The following is a 24,049-nucleotide window of genomic DNA, read 5'->3' on the forward strand; positions in this document are numbered from 1 at the left end:
GCCACCCAGGCGCCCCTAAATACATCTGTTTCTAGTTGTTCCATATAAGAGAGTATAGGGCTTGTATTTTAAATAACTTGACCAAGGTCCCGTAGTTAGTAGTGGAGTTGGGATTTAAATCATGTCAGTCTGGCTCTATCCTGTATTCTTAACAATTCTCTATATTATCTTTAAAGGTAAAAAGTAGGAGCATTTTCCTTGCCTTCTATCTGCTCAATCTCTCTCTTCTCTCTGGTATTTTTTTTCTAGGATCCTTCATCATTTTCTGTCTCCTCTTCATACATTTGTAAAATAGAGAAAGCATAAAAGTAATTGGTTTGATTGTAGATAGGTTCTCTAAACAAGAATGGAAATAAAGTATTGCAATCAGTGTCAAAGAGTAAAAGACGTTTTTTATTTTTTTTTTAATTTTTTTTAACGTTTATTTATTTTTGAGACAGAGAGAGACAGAGCATGAACAGGGGAGGGACAGAGAGAGAGGGAGACACAGAATCCGAAACAGGCTCCAGGCTCTGAGCTGTCAGCACAGAGCCCGACGCGGGGCTCGAACTCACGGACCGCGAGATCGTGACCTGAGCCGAAGTCGGCCGCTTAACCGACTGAGCCACCCAGGCACCCCTAAAAGACGTTTTTTAATTGAGAAATGAAAACTCAGATTGACTTCACAGCCCACTCAGAATAAAGATATAAACCAGTCACTTCTCTACATGAAGAGCTGGCTAAAAAGGACAAACAGCTATAGGAAGTCACAATATGAAGAATTTTTAAATGTTAAAAGAAATTTTTAAAAGTATAAAGAAGATAGGGTTGAACAGAGATCAGTATTTATGCTGTATGTCTGTGACAGTAAGGCATATGCTCATTCATGAAGCTTTTATGAATGCTAATTTTTCCTTAAAATAGAGTTGTAGAAAGAGAGACTGAGAACATCAATGTAATATATGCTTCAGTATTTCATTTAAGGTTAATGTTCAAGGCATGGTTATCAGCAAGTATGTAACTCTTGAGACCATAAGATAAAAATCCATTTTGTTTTTTTATAACTCTTGTATATAGCCAGACCCCTGGAACCACAGTCATTGTTGACAATGCACATTAATTCTGTAATTATTTATTATAATTGCAGATTTATCTAAGTGGATTTCTTCCAAAGCAAGATGCAGACCACTCTTTTACAAGTCTTTCAACCCCAGAAAGGAGTTTTATCTTTATAAACAGTCGACCAATACATCAAAAAGACATATTAAAGGTAATCTATTTTGGGAAAAAAATATTGCTTGGATCAGAAATGAAAACTAGCTCTGTCATTTGTCAGCTTATTATGAGGACTACTTCTAAGGATTTGCTCTAAAATATAAGGAAAAGAAAAAGAGATACAGTAATTATTTTATGAATTGTGCTATGTGTCTTACATAGGACTTCACAACAATTCTGTGATGAACTGTTATCCTTATTTATAGTGAAGAAACTGAAATGTTAGTGACTTTCTTAGCCCACTGTAGCCAGGAAGTAACAGAGTTTGGATTTGAAGCCTGGATTTTGATAACATCCATGACATTATGATCTTTTAACCATGAGGCCAGTTACATTGAATATTTGTACTTCCTAATGAATATACTTGTATTTCATGCAAGTTCAAGGGCTCTAAATGAGTATTACCATTTAGATACTGCTTTTCCTAACAAGAAGTTACATCCACTCAGTTTCTCAGCTGACTATACTTCCTTTGGTTGTATTTAAGGATGGCAATACTATCCTTATATACATGGTATTTTTATTTCTAGCTAATCCGACATTATTACAATCTGAAGTGCCTAAAGGAATCCACTCGTTTGTATCCCATTTTCTTTCTGAAAATTGATGTTCCTACAGCTGATGTGGATGTAAATTTAACACCAGATAAAAGTCAAGTATTATTACAGAATAAGGTAATTTTGGATAATTTTTTAAAATTTATGTTATTTATAATCTTATGCAGCTCTAACCATTTTCATGTGAGAGTTTTTATGTATTTTTAAATATTTTAAATCTAGCTTATTATTTTCATAATTTTCTGTAACATTTGTTAATTTATATTTTTAGGAATCTGTTTTAATTGCTCTTGAAAATCTGATGACGACTTGTTACGGATCACTACCTGGTACAAATGAAAATAATAAAACAGATGTTTCCTCAGCTGACATGGTTGTTAGTAATACAACAGAAACAGATGTGCTTTTTAATAAGATGGAATCATCTGGAAATAATTATCCAAATGTTGATACTTCAGCCATTTCTTTCCAAAATGATGTGCATAATGATAAATCTGGGAAAAACACTAATTATTGTTTAAGTCATCAGCTACATGTTGATGACCATTATGATGATCATTTTAATAGTGAAAATTCTAACATTGATAAGAACACTAGAAATACATTTCAGGAGATCCCAGTGAAAAATTTATCATGTGAGGATGCTCAGAAGGAATGTAGTGAAACTTGTTTCGTAGATTCTGTTAAGCACACCCAATCAGAAAATGGCAATAAAAACAATAGAGATGAGAGTGGGAAAAATAAGGAAGCAGCAGGTCCTGAGAAGTCTTTGGAAATCTGTGCAGATGACTGGAGCAAGGGAAATACACTTAAAAATTCAATGGGAGAAAACATTGAACCCGTGAAAATTTTAGTGCCTCAAGAAAGTTCAGCATGTAAATTAAGTAATAATACTTCTCCAAGCCCTGAACAAAAGAATCTTAGTGAAGGTTCCTGTAACAAAAAATCAAATGTGGTAGACAACAAATCTGGACAGCTTACAGCTTATGATTTAATTAGCAATCGAGTAATCAAGAAACCCATGTCAGCAAGTGCCCTTTTTGTTCAAGATCATCGTGCTCAGTTTCTCACAGAAAAGCTGGAGGATGCAACATCACAAATTGAAGAACTGTGGAAGACATTGAGTGAAGAGGAAAAACTGAAGTAAGTTTCCAGAGATTGCATGTGACCTGATGCTGAGATATTTCCATTCTATATGACTCACTGAGTTAAAAAAAAAAAAAAATTAAACTTCTTATTTATGGAAAAGCAGAATGGAAAATACCTTTTGGTTTGGCTACAGTACCTATTTTGGCATCACTTTTTTAAATTTAGAGGTTTTTAGTTTTTTGTTTTGTTTTTTGTTTTTGGTACAAGCCTTAACTACTGTCTTATTATTGAAATTTGAAGTTCAAGGTTTTCCATTCTTCTTAATTTAAAACTACTATTTTCTTCTGTTTCTTATTTTATGTTAAACAATCTTTCTATGACAGGATTTTCTCTTTTTAAAGCTTATGCATTAAAACAGCTATAGCAGTGGCGGTTTTAAGAAATATCTTGACCATTCCCCTTTTTAAATTGGTCTTCAAAATATGTAACACAGTATAAAAATTACAGTATTTTTGCAGATTCAGTTTAGTGGAGTTAATGCTATCCCTCTTCAGTATAACTCAAGGATTCCTTCTAAAATCTTTTATTTATTCGTTGGCAACTAATAAACTATGGTGAGTTTTTTTGGTAGGTAAATAGGTGGTTTGATCTGTCTTTGATTAAAATAACTACATATTACGTGCCATCTTTAGATCAGATCTAAATAAATATCATAAAATAATATGATGAGTGTTTATAGTTGACTGAGGGCACTTACTATAAATACAAAGTACTATGTCTTAAGTGATCTAGCCCACCAGAAAATGAAAGAGTGGAATTATACTTCCAATTATCTATTCTTATTTGGGGCACATCAATATTACATGAAACGTCTGGAAAACAATTTAAATGCAACTTACCATTTAGATTGACAAATTACGTGGATACTAGATCAGTTTTTTGTTTTGTTTTTTTACTTTTTCATTAGCTTATTCAATCTTACACACCTTCAATTTAAAAGAATAATGATTAACACCAGTAGGCAAAGCCTCCATAAATTAGCTTCTCTCTTTACTTTTTATTTATGTTTTCTTTCTTTTTTGGTGGGGATGGTTGTATTTTTCTTTTCCCAGACATACACAAAAATAGACTAAGCAGACAATGAACCCATACCTTGTTTCACGAACCATCATCTCGTGGTCAGTTTCGTTTCATCTGTACCTCTATGCACTTCACTTTTCCTTTTTACCATTATTATTCTGAAGCACATCCTAGGATAGTATCATATATTTCATAAACATTTTAGCATGTATAATAAGATACTCTTATTTTAAATATAGCCCTACTACAGTCATGATAATTTTTAAAACAAGAATTGTTTAATATCCTCAAATATTCAGTGTTTGGATTTCTGATTACTTCATAAATATCAAATTTTTAAGTTTGTTTATTTAAATCAGGCTGCAAATAAGGTTCACACATTGTGATTGTCTTTAGTTTTATCTAAGTGATACAGGCATTTTAAAGATCAGTGCATTTAACTTTTAGTACAGCAGGCCCACAAAAGTTGAATTGCATTGACCAACAGAGAGATGATGAATTGAGTATTATCTGAGAATAGGGAAAAAAGGCATAGATGCTTCCCTTTCCTGGAAGGTAGTGACAGTATAAAAGCTTAGAGTAGCCATTCCCTTACAACCCAACAGCAGGTATTATTCCTGTTGACTTTTGGGGAGTGTGTGTCAGCATTGTTTCTTTTTGTAGGCCTCAAGGTAGAAGATTATGGTTAATAGAACTCATCTAAAAATATGTTTATCAGGGGCGCCTGGGTGGCGCAGTCGGTTAAGCGCCCAACTTCAGCCAGGTCACGATCTCGCGGTCCGTGAGTTCGAGCCCTGCGTCGGGCTCTGGGCTGATGGCTCAGAGCCTGGAGCCTGCTTCCAATTCTGGGTCTCCCTCTCTCTCTGCCCCTCCCCCGTTCATGCTCTGTCTCTCTCTGTCTCAAAAATGAATAAAACATTAAAAAAATAATAATAAAAAATAAAAAAAATAAAAATAAAAATATGTTTATCATCAGACAGTATTCTGGAATCCAGAATCTTCTCTGTCTTACTGCCATCAGGTAGACAAAAGAGGCAGTGTTGGTCAAGAGCAGACCTCTGGAACTACACCAGGTTTTAATTTGAGTTTCTTTCTCTGCTGACTTTTTCTAAAAATGTGTGGGCAGTATCTCTTGGGTTGTTGGAAGGATTAAATAAGATTTTGTGTGTTATAAGAAAAATGGCACATAGTAAATAATTGTTCATGATCTTACTCAGTTTTTAACCTGTGAACAGAAAACTTGTTACTGACATTATTTTTCTCTTGCTTAATCAAGATTAATTTGGAGGCCAGAAATAGAAGAAAATACAGGTATTTTGGAATCAGAGAGCTACAGTGTGTCACAAAACGTTGTGTTAGAATCTTCCCGGGCCAGGGGTTTTGGGACCATGAGGGCTGTGTCCAAAATTATGATTAGTGAGAAAGTAGAGCAAAAATGAGATCACACTCAGCAATCACAGTAACTACCACTTTTTTGTAGTATTTACTTTGGAATTCTTTCCGTGATCCTAAATTCTGTAAGAAGTACTAAGGGATATCAGAGTAGACTCCTCTTCTATGGATAAGAGACTTCTATGGACTTTCCATCTATCCTCCCTTCATTTTTTGTCCTATTCCTTCTATTTCTTTCCCTTCTTCTTCTCTTCTTCCTTTCCCTTCCCTTCTTTTTCTTATTGTTTCTTTCCCTTACTTCTTCCTTCTCTTCCTCCTTTCCCTTCCTTTTCCCTTCTCCTTTTCTTCTTCCTCCTTCCCTCCTTTCCTTCCTGTCTTCAGTTAGAGTATTTATTAAAGACATTCAGCATACAAGGACCTATGTACTCTAGCTAATCATTTCAGATACAGTGATAAATAAAATATACTTTCTCCTAAATGATGCAGTATAGTGAGGAAGACACAAACTAACAGTAATCATAGAAGACAATGAGTTTTAAAATAAACACAAGGAGTTATGAAAATACTTAGCAGTTGGGCTTAATGTCATCTATGAGACAGTAAATGAATGATTCCCTGAATAGAAATTAATCAGAAAGGTGTAGGGAATTTTCTAGATAAAATGGTACATAAGGCTCAGAAGCTAGAAGGAAAATAGTGTTATTGAGGAAATAAAAGATGCCACTTTGACAAGAACAGAATATGAGAGAGTATAGTAAAGTAAGTGGAGGGAAGGCAGGCCAGATTATGGAAGGTTCTGTAAGCCATAACACAGAGTTTGAATAAGGTCTAGGATCAGGGTTTTTCTGCTGAGAGCGTAGGACAGACTTTGGAGTAGGGGTACTTCATTTTTTAGTTCTTCCTTTCTGGATATATTTTCCTTTGCTTTCTTTTCCTTTCCTTTCTTCTCCTTTCATTTCTAAATATGGATTAGAAACCATATTTAGACCATGTGCCCTGTCACCGGGGTTTCAGTCAATTGATGTTAATTTGAACTTTTCATTTGTAGTAGCTATGAACATATTTTTACCTAAAATAAAAAATAATAATATTTAGTTGGAGTATTGAAAATGATATACATAATTACAGGTAACCTGTAGTTACAAAAACATTTGAATTGATTACTGGTCAAATCAGAATTAATATTTTCCATTCAGGTTACTGAATCCCTTAATGACATTAAGTCAAAGGTAGCAGCTGTTTTTACTTAACATTTACTTAATATTCCTTTGGACATAGCTTTTTATATTTCCCAAGGAACTAATTAAATTGACTTCTTGAGTAAATCACAAGATTAGTACCATATGTGAAAATTTGCACATTATAATTAATTACAAATGGTGACCTTCATCTTGAACTCATTTTTCACTGTAAGGGAAAAATCTTGAATTCGAATATCCAAGAGCTAAAAATACTTATTTTTATAGTACCTATTGAAAATAAACTGTCAAAAATTGTGTGTTTTGTATAGCTAATCCAGAACTTCAGATTCTAAGTAGAAGTAGGAGAAAATTAGGTACAAAATTTTATGAGTATAGCCTGGTAAGTAACCAGAGGAAATTTTTTTTTAATCTAGTTTACAGCGAAACAAGGTCTTTCTTAACTTCCTATCTAGCTAACATTCCTGCATTTAACAAACATGTACTGAGTACAAACTGCACAATATGTTGTAGTCTCTTATCTCTTAGTCTCACCTTTAACATTTAATATAGTTCTCCCAAAATATCATTACTTGCTAACACATATCTAAATTTCTCCTTTAAAATGTTTCATGTATATTACCTACAATAGAACTTAGCCAGTTTCTTAAGAGTTACTTAAGATTAGAAATAATGTTAATTCTCCAGTCTCAAATTTAAAACTGCATTTAAAATTTTTTTAGTAAAGTTGCTTAAATAATTACCAACCTGTAATCAGTCATGTTCCCCCATTCATTAAAAGATGTATTTCTTGATAGAAAATGATAGCAAACATTTGTAATCCTTTACTGTGGTGCCAAGCATTACTCTGTAAGTACTCGACACATTGTAACTCATTTTATTGCTCACATCAAAACTGTAAAGTAGATGTAGGTTAATTATATATTACAGGCAATTAATCCTGAGGCACAGAAAAATTAAATAATTTGCGTAGGTTTACAGAGCTACCAAGTGGCAGAACCAGACCAGAGAGTCTGTCTCCAGGGTCTGTGCTCTTGACTATTACACTTTGCTGGACACCAGAGTTCAGTTCCGGTCTGGGTATGCATTAGAATCACCCATGGAGCCTTTTTTTTTTTTTTTTTTTTTTTTAAATATGGAACGCTTCACAAATTTGCGTGTCATCCTTGTGCAGGGGCCATGCTAATCTTCTCTATATATTTCCAATTTTAGTATGTGTGCTGCCGAAGCAAGCACCCATGGAGCCTTTTAAAAACAGTGCTGTTCAACCTCAACCTAGGCCTGGACAATTAGAAAATCTGAGAGTAGGACTCCGGCATCTCATTTTTTTAGGAAAGGGTTATATAATCACAATGTTAGACTGCCTTTGATTTGCTCTAGAAGTTTCATTTTATTCCTATCATTAACCACCCCCCCCCCCGCCAAAAAAAAGATCTCTAGACATTTTACCCAGTATAATTTAAAAATATTCATTATCTTGTACCTTTGAAATGAACTAAATTAAATGGTTTGGATGTGTTGAGTTTATTTGAATTTATTTTTTCACTGATGACTCTAAAATGAGAAACAAATAGCAACTGAAAAAATTAATATTTAAGTATGAATCATTATAAATGTAATCATAAAATTTTTATTTTGCATGCTTTCATAGTGACTTCTAATGTTACTAGTATCTATTTAGTATATGGAGTATTAAAGTGTATGCATTTTCTTACATAGTGCTCAGGGAATTGTTTATTCCATGTTGATATTACAGTAAATGTGTAAGGAACTCTTCAGATGTAGAATTGACTATTTTATTTAGTTACATCTTTAAAAAAAATTGTTTTAATGTTTATTTTATATTTTGAGAAAGAGAGAGCATGAGCAGGGGAGGAGGGACACAGAGAGCAGGAGACACAGAATCTGAAACAGGCTCCAGGCTCTGAGCTGTCAGCCCAGAGCACAACTTGGGGCTTGAACCCACAAACCATGAAATCATGACCTGAGCCGAAGGTGGATGCTTAACCAACTGAGCCACCCAGGCACCCCCTAAAAAAACCTTTTTTTAGAGAGTAAGAGAGAGAGAGAGGGAGAACAATGAGGAGGGGGCAGAGGGAGAGACAGACAGACAGAATCTTAAGTAGGCTCCATGGTCAGCACAGAGCCTGATGGAAGACTTGTACCGGCGACCCTGCGATCATGACCGGAGCCAAGATCAAGTGTCAGACGCTCAATTGACTGAGCCACCCAGAAGCCCTGAGAATTATATTAAAAGATCCTTTTTCTTTTTTACCTACATAGTTACCATTTTTTGGGGCTCATCATTTTTTCCTATAGATCAGAATTTCTATCTGGTATCAGCCCTTAACAATGCAATTATTGTTGGCAAAAGATTCTAAGCTTTTATCTGAAAATGTTTGTATCATCTTCATTTTCGAAAGACCTGTTGGCTTTGTAGCATTGAAATCTATATTCTGTTGGCACTTAAAAGATGTTATTCACTGTCATTTGGCTTTACATTGCTTCTGATGAGAATTTATATCCATCTTTTGTGGTATTCTTTTTTGTATTGTCTTTTTTTCCCCCTCTCAGTGCTTTCAGAATTTCGTGTTTATCTTTGGTTCTGAGCAATTTCATTTTCATATGCCTAGCTGTGGACTTTGTATTTATTCTGCTTGGGGTTCACTTACCTTTTTGGATCTGTAAAAGGTTTCATTTATACAAATTACAACATCCATGCTATAATTTCTTCAATTTTTTTTCCCTCACTATTATGGTTTTTATCTGGGACTCCCAATTACATATATGGGAGGTTGTTGTGCCATAGGCCACTGAGATTTTTTTTTTAATCTTCATTATTTCTTTCCATTGTTCAGATTGGATCATTTCTATTGATCTGTCTTCAAGTTTGCTAACCTTTCTTTTGCCATCCCTGATCTGCTAAGCCTACCCAGGGAATTTTTCATTTCAAATACTGTATTTTTTAGTTCTAGAATTTCCATTTCCATTTGGTTCTTTGTAACGTCCCTTCTCTGTTTAGATTCCCCTTCTTTTCTCTCATTATGATCTTCTTTTGCCTTAAGTCCTTAAATATTTATTAAAACCTATTTAAAAAAATTTTTTTTTCTTTTTTGCAAATTCCAACATCTGAGTGAATGATCTTGAGGTTGGTTTTACTGATCACTTTTTCTCTTGACTGTGACTCTCATTTTCTCGTTTTATTGCTTGAATGGTAACTTTTGATTATATATAATGGACGTTATGGGTGATCTGTTGAAGAAACTGTAGGTTTTGTTATCTTCTTCTGAAACGTATTCATGTTTTTTTCTACCAAGCATTTAAATTACTGACAGATCATATTGAGCTTGTGGAGGCTGTTTTATATATCCTTAGAGAGAGTGTTTAAATTTCGCCCTTAATCCTAGGGCAAATCCTAGCTTCCTTAGTTCTAAGACATAATTTTTTCCTTACCCTGGCCCTACTCCAGTTTTAATTTAAAATCCAAAGTGTTTACTAAGCTATCTAATTATGTAGAATTCAAACTCGAAACTCCATTTACCCTGGAGTGGTAGTTACTAAAATCTCTTTTTAGCTCATTTAACATTCTAGCAGTTGTCTTCCTCTGGGTTGCCACAAACGGGATTTTCTCCTTCAATTTCCATTTGTTTTGGAAGCAAGGAACTCTGTTCTGGTGATTCAAGCTAATAAGAGTGCAACTTATATTATGTGATACAAAAATAAATAATAAAAATCATAAAAAATTTTTTTAAAGTGCAGCTTATTTCTTGAGTTTTTGCCACTTCCCCTTAATGCTGGGGGCTGTCTTCTGTGTAGCATCTGTATAAATATGGATATCTTTTTTTTTTTTTTTTACTTTATTTTGGGAAAGAGAGAAAGCATAAGCTGGAGAGGGGCAGAGAGAGAGAATCCCAAGCAGGCTCCCCACTTGCAGAGCCCAACATGAGGCTCAAACCCCAAACCATGAGATCATGACCTGAGTCAAAGTTGGACACTTGACCAATTGAGCCACCCAGGCACCCCTGGATCTCTTTTTTCAAATGTCAAATTTATTCCAATATCTGCCTGTTTTTGGTTGCTCTTCATGCCTATTTTAAATAGTTGTTTTCTGTATTTTGTGCAGAGTTTATCATAGTTATGTATGGGAGGGTTAGTCCAATAGAAGTTCTTTCATCATTATCAGATTTAGAATACCAGATCTTTACTTTTTATAAAATTTACTTCAGATGATTAATATATTTCTGATTATGGCCTCATTAGTTATATTTTATCTTTATTCATAGATATGAAGAGAAGGCTACTAAAGATTTGGAACGATACAATAAGCAAATCAAGAGAGCCATTGAACAAGAGTCACAAATATCATTAAAAGATGGCAGAAAAAAGATAAAGCCCACCAGCGCATGGCATTTGGCACAGAAGCACAAATTGAAAACTTCATTATCGAATCAGCCAAAACTTGAAGACCTTTTTCAGTGCCAAATTGAAAAAAAAAAGAACCAAAATGTTAAAATAGTTCAGATCCCCTTTTCTATGGAAAACTTAAAAAAAAATTTTGAGAAACATAAATTTGACTTAGAAGAGAAGGACGAATTTTGCTTGATCCACAATCTCAAGTTTCCTGATGGGTGGCTAATTACATCCAAAACAGAGGTAATGTTATTAAATCCTTACAGAGTAGAAGAAGCCCTCCTATTTAAAAGACTTATTGAGAATCATAAACTTCCTGCAGAGCCACTGGAAAAGCCAATTTTATTAACAGAGAGGTATGGTGAAATAATATAATTCTTTTTTTTAACTCTCAAAACATTTATCAATCCATACTAGATTAGAAATTGAAAGTAACAAGTTGGAAGTGTTTCTAGTAGGGAAAAGTTTCCTAGTAGGGAAAAGATTTATTTAAAGAAATCTTTTTAAAATTTGATTTTCTAATCTTTAATGGAATTGTTTTTAAATTACTAATTTTAGAGTATGCTAGATAGTTTACTTCTGCAATTAATAAATAATCTCAATTCTTCTGTACACAGTGACTTTCCTAAGGGTAATTTTGAAGTTAGGTTGCCATGACTCTCTTTCATTGTACACTCTTCTAACATTTTAAACATATACCAAAATTGAATTATACAGTGAATGCCTTGATCAACAATTATCAAGATTTTCCCACATTTGTCTACTTATCCTTTCAAATATATATGTATGCTGTGTGTATATGTATGTGTGTTGTGTGTATGTGTACATACATATTTTCTTTCCTAAGTATTTTTTAGACAGTTCCCACCCAAACATCTTTCAGTATCTTTCTCTTAAAAATGACTTACCTAAAGGGCTTTGGAAAGAGACAAGGGATGATCAGCTGCTTTCTTTGGCCTCTGCAAAGACATGATAACTGGCTGGAATGGTCATGCTTTGTATGTACTGCTCAAAACAGTACATAACAGGTATCCAGCATCGAGAGGAGACCAATACCCCTGTTCAGGATCCAGTCTCCCTTCTCTACTTACACTTTCTCCTTCCCCTTCTTAGCTGTATGCATGGCTGCCCAGTCAGAGAATATGTTTCCAAACTCTGTCTCTTTGAGCCCAGGTAATTGAACTGGACCATTGAGATGTGAATAGACATGTTTACAAGTTCCGTGTTACTGTCTTACAGACAAAGCCAAAAAAATATAAAAATGACTTACCTAACTACAGTTCCTATCTTTCACAATATTAATTCCTTGAAAGCGTTCTTTATGGTCTCAAAATGTTTTTTTTTATAGTTTGTTTTTTTTAATTTTTTTTAATGCTTATTTATTTTGAGAGAGAAAGACCGTGTGAGTGGGGGAGGGGCAGAGAGAGAAGGAAACAGAATCTGAAGCAGGCTCCAGGCTCCAAGCATAGAGTCCAACACAGGGCTCCTACTCACTAACTGCAAGATCATGCCCTGAGCCGAAGTCAGACACCCAACTGACTGAGCCACCCAAACACCCCTCTTTTTTATAGTTTTTAATTTATCAAGTTTAATTTTTATCTAAACAAGTTCCAGCCATTACATTTTGTTATGTCTCTTAAATCTCTTCTAAATATCACACCATTAACTTATTGTTGATAACAGTCATTTGTTCATTAGAATATCCTGTTATCTCAGTTTGACCCTTTGCTTCCTTAAGGTGGTGTTTAACTTGTTTCTCCCTCTCCCATATTTAAACAGAAGACAGCTCAAGAGGATTGAATAGATTTAAATTATCCTTTTTAGTATCACAGTTCAATAGGTTGTGCTATGTGCTTTGTATTTCATCACATCAAAAGCACTTATCACTGGGTTCAGCCATTGACAGCCTACTCTTATACCTTAAAATTCCCTATCAACCTTTCCATTTAATGGATTCATCCATTGATGATTGTTTCCTGAACTGATTTTATTATACTTTGCAAAATGGGGTATTTCCCTTTTATCCTCTTTTTGTAAAAGAGACTAATAACTATTAACATTTGCCTTTTTTATATTTAATACTTCTTTTTTAGTCTGACACAGGAGAGAATCTTATATATGATAAAGGAGATTAAAAACCTGAAATTAGAAAGATATTGAGGATTTGTTCTCTAGGACACATCACTAGGTCATTGTTTCAGAACTCCCAAGAATAAATTACAACAAAATCTTTTATACAGTATATTAAAACGCTTGTGTTAAAAACCCTGCCACCAGAAGAAAAAATAGGGCCAGGACACAGGAAAACATTTGTCCCAAGGCTACCTTTTTAATTAAGGCAATGGTAATCACATTCACTAAAATCCAGCATAGTATTCTTTCGTAGTAGAATCCTTTCATAGTATTCTTTTAAGATTGGCTTAGGAAACTGTTGAAGAATTAGAAAAAGAATTAATACAGATTTGGGGTATATTAAACAGTTCAGAAATCTGATTGTACTTTCTCTTTTCTCCCCTTAAAAAGAGCTAGAGTATATCTGAAATTTTAAACTTGATTGCCTTTCTAAATGGTATTTGTGAACTTTATCATTTAAAGTTCAAAATTCATTTTGTGTGCTTGTACAAATTATATGTTTTAAAAAATATTTTCCTGTTACATTCTGTTTTTGAAAACCAAATACATTAAAAATTATTTTTGGAGGCCCATACTAGCCTGAAAAAAAGCTTTCTTATTTGAACATGAATTGCAACAAAGCTGAATTCAAAATTGTTTTCACCCTTCTTATTAAATGTGACATCCCCACCACAATGAATGTAAGTTTTTCATAACTGTGTCAAAGACAGGGTAGTTATGGGCTGGGCTTAGTTTTCTCACTATGGTTCTTTTTTTTTTTTTATGTTTATTTTTTGAGAGAGAGAGAGAGAGAGAGAGGGAGAGATTGAGCGCGCCAGAGCTCGAGCAGGGGAGGGGCAGAGAGAGAGGGAGACACAGAATCCAAAGCAGGCTCCAGGCTCTGAGCTGTCAGCACAGAGCCTAACACGGGGCTCAGACCCAGGAGCTGTGAGATCATGACCTGAGCCGAAGTCGGCTGCTCAACCGACTGAGCCACCCAGGCACCCCTCTCACTATGGTTGTAATGCAGAAATGGAGTAATTTAGATTTCTATAAAATAAAAAATAAGAGCTCAATAATAGCAATAACAATGGCTAATGTTTGTTGAGGACTTACAAGAGCTTTACTAAACCCTTTGATTTTCACAACAACCTTATGATACAATAATATAGCTATAGCATTATTTATAAAGTTTTCAATTGTATGATTTGAGAGAGCACAGTTTTTGATTTCACATTTAGTTTGTCATGTTCTGAAAGATAGAAACTGTCTTTTATGACTAGTCTTCCTCCTTTCTGTTCACTGTATACAGTAGGTCTTCTAAAGATACAGAAATGTAAAAAAAATAAAGTTTCTTACAGGGTTAGTTATATCTTTGTATTTTGGTTACTGATGATTTTTAGAGGGCCCTTGGGTTAACTTTTTCCCATAAATCCTCTTATTTAATTTTACATATTTAATAAGTTAAAAGACCATTAATTTCTTTTTCAGTCTTTTTAATGGATCTCATTACTTAGAGATTTTATGTAAAATGACCACAGATGATCAGAGACACAGTGGATCAACTTACCTGTCTGATCCTCGTCTTACAGCAAATGGTTTCAAGATAAAATTAATACCAGGTATGATAATGTGATTTAATATTTCCTGACTTGGAAATAAGTCTTGTTCCAGAAGTTACATTTGAGTTTCATAATGTACATATCATGGTATATTTTTATTTCATGAAAAGTACAGCGTCAGCTATGTATGTAAAAAGTCTTATTTCAAAAAGGTCACTTCTGTTGGAAACAAGCAACCTTGGCATCTCTTTCAGTATATTACCTGGCATTTGTGTTTTCATAACTAATCGAGTAGTTTCATTGTAATGTTTGACCTCTTTTGTCACAAAATGCAAACTGCCTACTTTGTTTAAATTACTTAATACTCCTTTAGATGGGAAAGATATACATAGTATATTGGAAAGGTCTAACAAAAGTGGACCTCCCTTACCTTTTTAAAAGGATTTTTACTTGTTTTGCCAGTTGGGTTTGTAACATCAGCAATCTTACTATTTGGAGAGTGAGTGATTTGATTCCATTGCTTTGCTAAAAAGACTGTGATAAAACTATTTACTTTGTATGGCAATTCACTGGGTGGAGAGAGAAGTAAATCCTTCTGGCTAGGAGACTTCAGTTTTCCTGGTTGGCCCTTTCTCTCTTCTTTCATAGCTTCCATATTTAACTTTTTTCTGCCCTAACTTCCTATGTTGGTCTTGTCCTACTACTTTCCCTTCATCTGGTATCAAAGGTGCTACGCAGAGTCATCCCACTGTCCCCTCTCCTGTTTGTCCCTAAAGCTGTCATGACCAAGGTGTAGAAAAATAAAGTTCGACCAAAACAGTGTTGAAAATTTTTACAGGAATGTTTCACTGAGACATAAAAAGAAAATAAGTAAAAACAATGTACAAAACTATGAAATTAGATATATACAGAAAATGTTTTGGTGCAACAAACTTTAACTTCATTGACTTTTGCAGTTTTAGGAACACCTACCGTGAAATTTCTTACCTTCTACCTCAGTCTGGATATTTAGATTTGGAGTGAAAAGCTAGTCCAAATCTCAACTCTGCCATTTAAAGGGTTTTCTTGGGAAAGTCATTTGGCCTCAATATTTTCTCATTATAACAACTAATAATTATTGAATAATTATGTACAGGGCACGATTCTAAATATTAAATGTATTAATTTAATCTTCCTAATAGCCCTATGAAGTATGTTCTATTGCTGTCTCCATTTTATAGATGGAAAAATCAAGGCACAATGAAGTTTGCTTAAGGATACACGGTTAGTGGTAGAACAAGGATTTAAACCCAAGCATCTTTATAGGCTACCTTTTAACTAATTTATTATATTGCTTCTTTTAAAGTGGAGATATTTACTTTATAAAGTAGTTAGCACTTAACTAGGTACTTACAGAAATCAATACGCATAGTATAAGTTAGGATAGCTAACTTTTTATTTTTTTATTTTTGAGTTACCCAGTAAGTTTCTATCTGACAGATGCTTTCAGCTCTTAGCTTTGTGGAAGTGTTTTTTAAGGCCTTTGGAATACCAGGTACCTTGCATGGCACCAGAGATAAAAATGAATAAGACTTATCTGCAAACTGACTTGATTTGATTGGAATTAACTTTACTTAGATTGTCATCAGCATTATTTATCTTACCAATAACAAACACATCAGATTAAAAACTCTCATGTTCTTTTCTTTTTTAAGCCCTTTTTTTTCCCTTCATTAATTTTTATGTCATGTTTTCCTAAAGACCACTTTTTTTTTAGAGTTTGTTGTCTTAGACTAACTTTGGATAAACAGTTTGCCAGTTGTCAGAAAACATCGTTGAATAAAGGTAAAGACATTTAAAAAAGAGGAAGAATAATACATCTGGCTTTGAGGGAAGGTTCTGAATGTGATCCTAAGAATTTTGCTTGTTAATGGGAATAGCGTTTTGTTTTACATCAACAAGAATTCCATATTTTAGGAGGTGAAAACTTGTTGGGGCACCTGGGTGGCTCAGTCGGTTAAGCATCCATCTGACTCTTGATTTCGGCTCAGGTTATGATCTCACAACTCGTGGGTTTGAGTCCCGAGATGAGCTAAGTTTCCTAGATCTGAATGTTTCAAATCTAGAAATTAAAATATTGCTTAATTTCCTCATCTGTTGCCAAATACTTTATTCACATCCACAAGTAATTCTGTGAAATGTGTATTATTTTCCAGGGCAAATGAAGTAAGTATTAGACTTTTCAGTCTAATCATAGCATAAAAGGTACAGAACCAGCGTAGTGAAAAGTCTCTTAGCTGATGTTTTTGTAATTTACTTATCTGTATATATGTGTAAAAATATGTGAACTAGAATATTCTGCTTCTTCCTCTTTGCCTACCTAAACCCTGTATCAAGTCCCATTTAAATTCCCCTTTTATTTCCCTTCATTCAACTCTTGTGTTTTATCCCTTAGTGTTTAATTATAGATCTTCTTCTGTTACTCTATAGTTGTTTCCAAGGAGGAACATAGGATGCCTCCTCTATTATACCACCACTGCATCTTATCCAGGTCAAGGAACTGATCTGTAACTGGAAACAGATTAGGTATAGGATCACTGACATCTCAGGATCTGAAACTCTTCAAGCTACATGACTCCTTTTTTTTTTTTTTTTTTCATCTATTGATAGCTACCACTTATCCAACATTGGACTGTCTCATTTTCTTTACTTCTAGGTAACCATGGTATGAAATTCAATATTAACAGTGTTACACAGAGCCAAAGAAGACAATCTCTGCTATTTTGCAGCATTTTAAAATGCATTCTAAAGCCAAATTTGATCCTTTGGAATTTATATTGTTATGGGTATTTTACCCCATTATATATCCAATCTAGTTTTTAGTTTTATTTTAATCACTAAAATAAAGTAGTTTAATAAATAATGTCAGCTTTAAATATTGTTTTACTAAAATATTTTAAAACATTAGTATTTCATTTTCTCAAGTTAGTGATATATTAATAAGTTAGTATAGTGGTAATCATTTGTAATATATAAGTGTATCAAGTCAATACTTTGTAAACCATAAATTTGTATAGTGTTTATCAATTATATCTCAATAAAATTGGAAAAAATAAATTACTATGAATATTTTTATAATTAAGTTAAAATAGTCACAGAGATAATTCAGGCCTTTAAGCTAGATATTAACCTAGTAGAATAGAATTTGAACAGCAACAGTTGTTAAAACACTTAAATCAATTTTATTTTAATAAATATCATGGGACTCCATTTTCTCTCCAAAATAGGAAGTGTTCTACACAAGTGGAGAGAACAGAAGTGCAATAACAGAGATACAAAGCACATGTGGTGTCTGTGAGCACTTATGACTTAATGTGAAATCCTATGGGAAATTATCATTTGTTCTCCAACTAAGGAACAAAACTTTGTCCTGACTATATTAAATTCTAAGGAAGGTTCACTAAATGTTTTCACAGTGATTTTGTTTTTAATAGGCATTTTCTGAAATATAATTCAAACAAAACTAACTATATCTACATGTGGTTTTATTTATTTTTCTTTTAGGTGTTTCCATTGCTGAAGACTACTTGGAAATAGAAGAAATGGCTAATTGTCTCCCATTCTATGGAGTGATGGACTTAAAAGAAATTCTTAATGCCATATTAAACAAAAATGCAAAGGAAGTTTATGAATGTAGACCTCGTAAAGTGATAAGTTATTTGGAGGTATGCATTATTAGATTATGCAGGTTGTTTAGGTTTTAAGATACTTAACTGTTTATCAATAAAATAGTAAACATTCAAAACAGTAAAGTTTCTATTAGGTTTATTATATGTTTGCAAGAAGAAATACTACCAAAAAAAGAAAACTTCATTAAAAGTTTCACATCATAAACTGGTTGTAGTAAACTCTATCATGGATCCTTACCATAACATTATTTCCTGAGTACATATTGAGGAAGAGCCCTATGAATGACACCCTTTATAGTGATGGTTTTTCTGAGGTTTTTTGTTTGTTTGTTTGTTTTTGTTTTTTGTTTGGAGTAGTTTTTCTGATTTTTAAGAAAGGATTCAAAATTTCTCCACTTTTACACCAAATACCTGTCTATAAAGGATTTTAAGCCCTGATCTCTTCAAGAGCAAAAAGGGAGAGTAAGTGAAAGACGTAGATTATTGACTAAATGGAAATTTTAGTTTTTTAGGAATATTTACCACAAATAAGAAATATAACAGTGGGTTAAAAAATGAATTCTAAAGTAATAAAGGATGGAAGAAGCTTATAAGGTTTTAAATGTTCAAGTATATGATAGTAGTGGGAAAACAATAGTGATTGTCTGTGTTTGAAGTTCTATCCCTTAAGTTTGGTATTTTAAAAACCTGAATGTAAATAAAATCTGTTTTCTCCCTTTTAAAAAAAATGGGCCATTTTTGGTTAGACTCTTACCATGGTGTGTGCCCATTGCATTCTGAGGGTCAGTACTTTTGGAAAGTCCACTTTTTACCCTTTCTTAAGATTGTATTCAGTAGTATTCAGTGAGTCCTTCAAGAGCTTTGCCTTGTGGAACTTCCTAGCCTTTTGTGGGAGCAATTTAACATGGATAGTTTCTAATGGCTTCAAAGGAATCTTTTCTTATGAAAGAGGTAGTATAAACTTAAACAAAGGTTGAAGGAGTTGAGGGGCATGTTTTGGGTATTGAAGAACCATGCGGAAAGAAATACGATTTCAAAAATAACAAAAATGGTTGGATATTTAGATATAAATTTTTTACTAATATTATACTTCTCATTACATTAAGGCAATTGTGGATTGATTGTTAAGGAAGAGAGCCTGGGAAAAAAAGAACTTCCATAAGATCTACAGGCATATTTCCATTTAAGGTCAAGCTGAATAAGATGAATCAGAAATAAAAGATAGGAGAATAAAAGAAAAACCAAACAGAGGTACATACAAAAGTCAAGGAATGAAAGAAATTTAAAAATGAGTAATTAGTATCATATTCTCTATAGGGTAATAGTTGCTAGAAGACCATCAGGTATGGCTGCTAGATAGCAGTAATAATAGAAAAATAGTCAGGAGAAGACTTGCCAATGGCCGAACAGCGGAGCAGTGGTGAAAAAGTGTAGGCTGCAAGTCACATGGTGTTAAAAAAAGAGAGATTAGCTTGTCTGTGTTTCTGTGTTGTTGATGGGAAAGATTGACATAAAAGATTGGAGAGCGGATGTTCCAAAAGAGGCAGGAAGGAAGATGGGATAAAAGATATAAGCTTTAGAAAGGAGAAACTGTTCTCTTAAGAGCAGAAGAGAGGGAAAATAAAAGTAAAAATATTTTGAGGTAAACTTGAGAGAAGTGATGTATGTGATCCATGTGGGAAAGGAGTAGGAAAAGTTATCTGCTGAGAGTGAAGAGGCTGGGGAGGCATTGGGGATTTCAGTGTAGTAGAGAATATCTGAAAATAAGAGTTGTAGGTACTGTAAGAGAAGGTTGATTAGAGAAGAATAAGATGTCCAAATGGCATTGAGGACTCATAAGAGCTAACACTGGTATTGGATCCAGCCAGGACAGTTTGGAAATTTTCTAACAGTGCTTGGTACAATTTATCCAGCTGTAGCATCCCCCTTGTTCTACAAGGGGGTGAGTGAGCAAATTTGAACCCATAGTGTATATGCAAGAAACTGTGTTATGTCCTAGAGGAATAAATATGGTTCCTACAGGAACCTAAAGATGAATTAGGTTCTAGTAGGAATCAAAAATGAATGCAGGAAGCTGGCGATAATATCCTTAATGTCTCACTAACTATTCAGGACCTTAAGTAGGGAAAGATAAGAAAGATGCTGGTGAGGCAGAAAATTAAGGAGGGATTGAGGAGATTACAGGTCAAATTAAAGAAAAGAATAGGTTTAGTTAGAAAGGAGTAGGATGGTTGGAAAGATAAAGGGAAGAGGGTGTGTGGTTGCAGAGAATAATATTAGGCTCACCTTTGAAAAAAAATTTTTAATGTTTATTTTTGAGAGAGAGAGAAAGAGTGTGAGATGAGGAGGGGCAGAGAGAAGAGGGAGACACAGAATCCAAAGCAGGCTCCACGCCCCAAACTGCCAGCCAGACTCAGGGCTCAAACCCACGAACCTTGAGATCATGACCTGAGCTGAAGTTGGACGCTTAACCAGCTCAGCTACCCAGGCACCCTTAGGCTCAAGTTCTTTGAAGTACAAGAATTTTTTTTTTAATAAATCTTAAAAGAAGCTAGCTTTGCTAATACTATTTACCCCTAAACGCTCAGTTTTTCCTATCTCAGAAAACAGCACCACCATACTGAAAATGCAGACATTATCCTTGGGTCTATATCCATCATAACTAGTCCACCAGCAAGTCTTGACTCTACCTCCTGCTCGTGTCAGGAGTCTTTAAACCTCCTTCCATCTCCACTGCTATCACCCTTGTCAAAGACTCACCAGGACTGTAGTAATTGCCTGCAAGACTGCTTCTCTTCTTGACCTGCCTCAAACCATACTTCACACAACAGCAAAACTGATTGTTTTAAAATGTGAAGCAAATATTAGGCTCTTGCTTTAAAACCCCCTGGTTATTTCCCTGTGCATTCATCCTGTCCTAAAGGGTGATCTGGCCCCTACTTAACTCCCTTTCTTGTTACCTTTTCTACTTAGTAACTATGCTACACCCACAGTGACCATTCAGTTCTTTCTGTTACTTCTGCCTGAAATGCTTTTCTTACCCCATGATCTTTGCATTATTTCTTATTTAAATTGAAACTTAAATGTCACCTTGAAGAAGCTTTCCCTAACCACACAATCACTCTCTATCTTGTTGCCCAGTTTAATTTTGCACACTATTACTTACTGAAATTTTCTTTCTTTTTATGTTTTGTTTCTCTGCACTAGAATAGAATATAAATTTCACAAGAACAAGGATGTTGTTTGTCGTCTTCTTCTCTGTGTGTAGAACCTACAATAATGACTAACATAATTTGTGCTTCATATGTGAGTAAATGAGAAATAAAAAGAATATAATCAATTTTCTGCCTTCTCTCTTGCCAGAAATAACAGGTTTTCTGCTTCAGGGTGTATCATGGTAAAATGTATGGCTTTCTCTTCACAGGGAGAAGCAGTGCGTCTATCTAGACAGTTGCCGATGTACTTGTCAAAAGAGGACATCCAAGACATTATGTACAGAATGAAGCACGAATTTGGAAATGAAATTAAAGGGTGTGTTCATGGTCGCCCATTTTTTCATCATTTAATCCATATTCCAGAAGCTACCTAATTAAATATGTTTAAGAAATTTGTTCCTATTAAAATTGATAATAAAACGAGTCAGTTTTAAACCATCTTTTTTTTTTTTTTTAATTTTTTTTTTTCAACGTTTTTTATTTTTTTGGGACAGAGAGAGACAGAGCATGAACGGGGGAGGGGCAGAGAGAGAGGGAGACACAGAATCGGAAACAGGCTCCAGGCTCTGAGCCATCAGCCCAGAGCCTGACGCGGGGCTCGAACTCACGGACCGCGAGATCGTGACCTGGCTGAAGTTGGACGCTTAACCAACTGCGCCACCCAGGCGCCCCTAAACCATCTTTGTATTATCGTGTATTAAATGGGTATTTTATAAGTGAGGACTTACTGACTTGCATATTGAAAAAGGATTCAAAAACTGGAAAACTTAAATAAACTAACATTGACTGTTCATTTTATTCTGAAGAACCAGCTGTCATAATAATTATTGGTTGTAAACCCCAAACTCCAAATACCTAGTATTCTTGGGTGGTTGATTTACTAAGGGCTGTGGACTAAATCATGTCCCTAAAATTTATATGTTGAAGTCCTAAACCCTAGTGTGATGGTATTTGGAAATAGGGTCTTTTAGGAGGTAATTAGGTTTAGATGAAGTCATAAGAGTAAGGGCCCTCATGGTAGGATTAGTGCCCTTATAAGAAGAGACACCAGAGCTTTTGCTCACCCTCTCCTTTTCTCCTACCAACCCCCATGTGAAGATACAGTGAGAAGGTGGCCCTTCATGATCCAGTAATAGAGATCTCACCACAAACCATGCTGACACCTTGATCTTGGACTTCTAGCCTCTAGAACTGTGAGAAAATAAATGTTGTGCTTTTAAGCCACCAGTCTATGGTATTTTGTTATGGCAGCCTGAGTGGACTTTTACACTGGGTCGGTCCCATGCAGAGAGAAATCACACAGACTGAGCTGGCATATCTGACAGAAGTTATCAATGTTGTTTAAAGTATGATGGGGAGACAGGGAGTGGGAGAAAGTGAGAAAATGAAGTTTAGAGGAAAAGAAGTTTAGCTTTCAAAATCCTGCCATTTACCTCTATTTTGGGGTAACAGTTTAGAAATTGCTGTCTCTTAAATGGAAATTATTGGGTTTTGGGGTCAACATTTGTCAGAGAACATGGGAAGATCCAGAGATTTAACAAAATTTAGGTTAACATTATTCACTGTGTTTGTGTCCTTTCAAAAACTAGATCCCCCAGTGCACCAAAACACTTAATTTGTAAAAAGTTCTCTATACTGGATACATTATCTCCGTATTCCATATCATCTCAAGTTTAAATTTTTTTTTTAATTTTTAAAAAAAATTTTTTTAACATTTATTTATTTTTTTGAGACAGAGCATGAATGGGGTGGGTCAGCGAGAGAGGGAGACACAGAATCCAAAACAGGCTCCAGGTTCCCAGCTGTCAGCACAGAGCCCGACGTGGGCCTCGAACTCACAGACCATGAGATCATGACCTGAGCCAAAGTCGGACGCTCAACCGACTGAGCCATCCAGGCGCCCTGGTAGTAATCCTTTTTAAAACACTGGGTAAATTGAAGAAAGAAGCCTACAGAGACATAAAAGATGAAATTTGCATCATACATTTGTACCAGCAAATGTATGTAAGCAAAATTTAGTACTCATTTTGTAGCTGATAACGGTCAGTTGTTGCAAAAGGTCCTACAATGGCCTCTAAAACAAAGCTTTTTCTTTGCAGTTATGGGTCATGCCCGATGAGACTAGTAGTAATGACGGCAGGTATTTATTACCTATTTGCTAGATACACTATGCACTTACCTTGTATGATCTCATTTAATCTTCACAACAAATTTAAGATTGTAAGTACTATTGAGACTCTAATCCTACCACTATTACACATCCTGCCATGAGAAATGGCCCTCAAGAGTCATTAGGGAGAACAAACATAAGGGGTAAAATGAAAACTACAAAACATTTCCTGGCGCCGCTGTAAGGAATGCTACATCACCTTTGGGCTGCAACGCTTTCTCAGCGAGTCTGGTGGGTGGGATCGCGGTTGGTCCAGAAGAGGCCCCTTCCCTGGGCATTTTAGGAGTCTGCGGAAGCCCCGCCCCAGCGCACTGCCGGGCTTCCTTCCCCATCCCCCACAA

General features: G+C 34.7%; 1 protein-coding gene and 1 non-coding gene across 2 annotated transcripts in view; one reads left to right on the top strand and one right to left on the bottom strand.

Annotated features, from left to right (window-relative positions):
* PMS1 (PMS1 homolog 1, mismatch repair system component) overlaps positions 1–21,976 on the top strand; it is a 99,270-nt gene extending 77,294 nt beyond the window's left edge. The window contains exons 8-14 of the mRNA XM_045480502.1: positions 1,127–1,249; positions 1,785–1,928; positions 2,083–2,954; positions 10,855–11,337; positions 14,585–14,715; positions 18,199–18,359; positions 21,748–21,976. Of these exons, the coding sequence (XP_045336458.1) occupies positions 1,127–1,249; positions 1,785–1,928; positions 2,083–2,954; positions 10,855–11,337; positions 14,585–14,715; positions 18,199–18,359; positions 21,748–21,912 (2,079 nt within the window). The 3' untranslated portion in view covers positions 21,913–21,976. The remainder of the gene's footprint in view (positions 1–1,126; positions 1,250–1,784; positions 1,929–2,082; positions 2,955–10,854; positions 11,338–14,584; positions 14,716–18,198; positions 18,360–21,747) is intronic.
* On the bottom strand, positions 7,701–7,807 carry LOC123600109. The gene has a single exon (XR_006713488.1). It is a non-coding gene; the product is annotated as a U6 spliceosomal RNA (small nuclear RNA).
* Positions 21,977–24,049: the final 2,073 nt, after the last annotated feature.

The sequence above is a fragment of the Leopardus geoffroyi genome, chromosome C1 (assembly GCF_018350155.1).
Source record: "Leopardus geoffroyi isolate Oge1 chromosome C1, O.geoffroyi_Oge1_pat1.0, whole genome shotgun sequence".
Taxonomy (NCBI): Eukaryota; Metazoa; Chordata; class Mammalia; order Carnivora; family Felidae; genus Leopardus; species Leopardus geoffroyi.